We start from the raw sequence: 1,157 nt of genomic DNA on the forward strand, positions 1-1,157 counted from the left end.
AAAAATAGTTCATGTGGCTCCCGAGGTGAAGAGACGTGAGTTACATATGTTTCACGAGGCCCTGGGCTCAAAACTAGCGTGAGTTAAATACAACTCACAGGGCAGTTAATGTGTTAAACTCAGGCTGCATTACAGTACAGAGTGGACATGGCTTACTTGAAATCATATATACCTGCTAGACTGGGTGAGAAAGAGAATAAGATGAGGTGCAGATGATTATGTCTACTATTACTTTCAAGAACCTGTACTCAGATAAGCTTGAGATTGAAAACATCCCTCCATCTCACTTTTTAAGAAACTGTTCATCACAGTGTGTGTGACTCTAGTTTTAAAAATACATACTTTTGTGTAACATGGCCTCTAAACTCATGTCCCATTTTATCTGGTTGCTTTACCAAGGAAATAATAAATTCTTATATCCCTGGATAAAGTACTAGCTATGCTAGGTTTATTATACTGTGCTATGATATGATTGTTTACCACTGACTTTATGCAATTTTCACCTTACATGCTGAGTTGAGAATCTAACTTGTGAGGAAAACTGACACTCCTTCATAATGCTTTTGAGGTAAAATTCTTATTCTAGTTGTTAATAGTATGATTACATATTTCAAATTGACCATTCATTATTTCTTTGCCTTCTTTAGGACTTACGCATATTATTGAAACTCGAAAAGTTCTTGATTTAAGGATAAACTTGAAGCCTTCTTATCTAGTAGTTCCACAGACAGGTTTCCACCACGAAAAGTCAAACCTGCTGATCTTAGATTTTGGTACATTTCGGGTAGGTATATATGCATTTTTTCCTCAAAGTTCACTTAAACTAAACCTAGATTTACTTTTTCTTAGCTTTTTTCCAAGCCTAGCTTAGAGTATTTTATATATATTTTATGACTATTAAAACAAACCAAAAAAACCCCCAAATTTTCTATAGTGGTAGGTGATTTGACATTGAGGACTGGATTACTTCCATCTTCTCTAAATTAGAGAAAGGGATTCCTAGTTTTCATGGTTTCCAGAGTTTAATTATACAGTATTATCTGCTGCTTATATATTTCGACAATAGGAAATTGTGCACATACGAATGTATATTTGTTAAAGCACTGTTAGTAACTAAGTAGAGTAAGAGAACTTCTAGATTTTCGCAGAAATCTAAG

At 34.3% G+C, this 1,157-nt stretch overlaps 1 protein-coding gene across 1 annotated transcript in view; it reads left to right on the forward strand.

Moving 5' to 3' along the window:
- VPS13C (vacuolar protein sorting 13 homolog C (S. cerevisiae)) overlaps positions 1 to 1,157 on the forward strand; it is a 213,380-nt gene that overhangs the window by 77,383 nt on the left and 134,840 nt on the right. Inside the window, 1 exon segment of the mRNA XM_012645033.1 lies at positions 648 to 784. Within this exon segment, the coding sequence (XP_012500487.1) occupies positions 648 to 784 (137 nt within the window).

Source organism: Propithecus coquereli, unplaced genomic scaffold (assembly GCF_000956105.1).
Source record: "Propithecus coquereli isolate 6110/MARCELLA unplaced genomic scaffold, Pcoq_1.0 Scaffold224, whole genome shotgun sequence".
NCBI classification, from domain to species: Eukaryota; Metazoa; Chordata; class Mammalia; order Primates; family Indriidae; genus Propithecus; species Propithecus coquereli.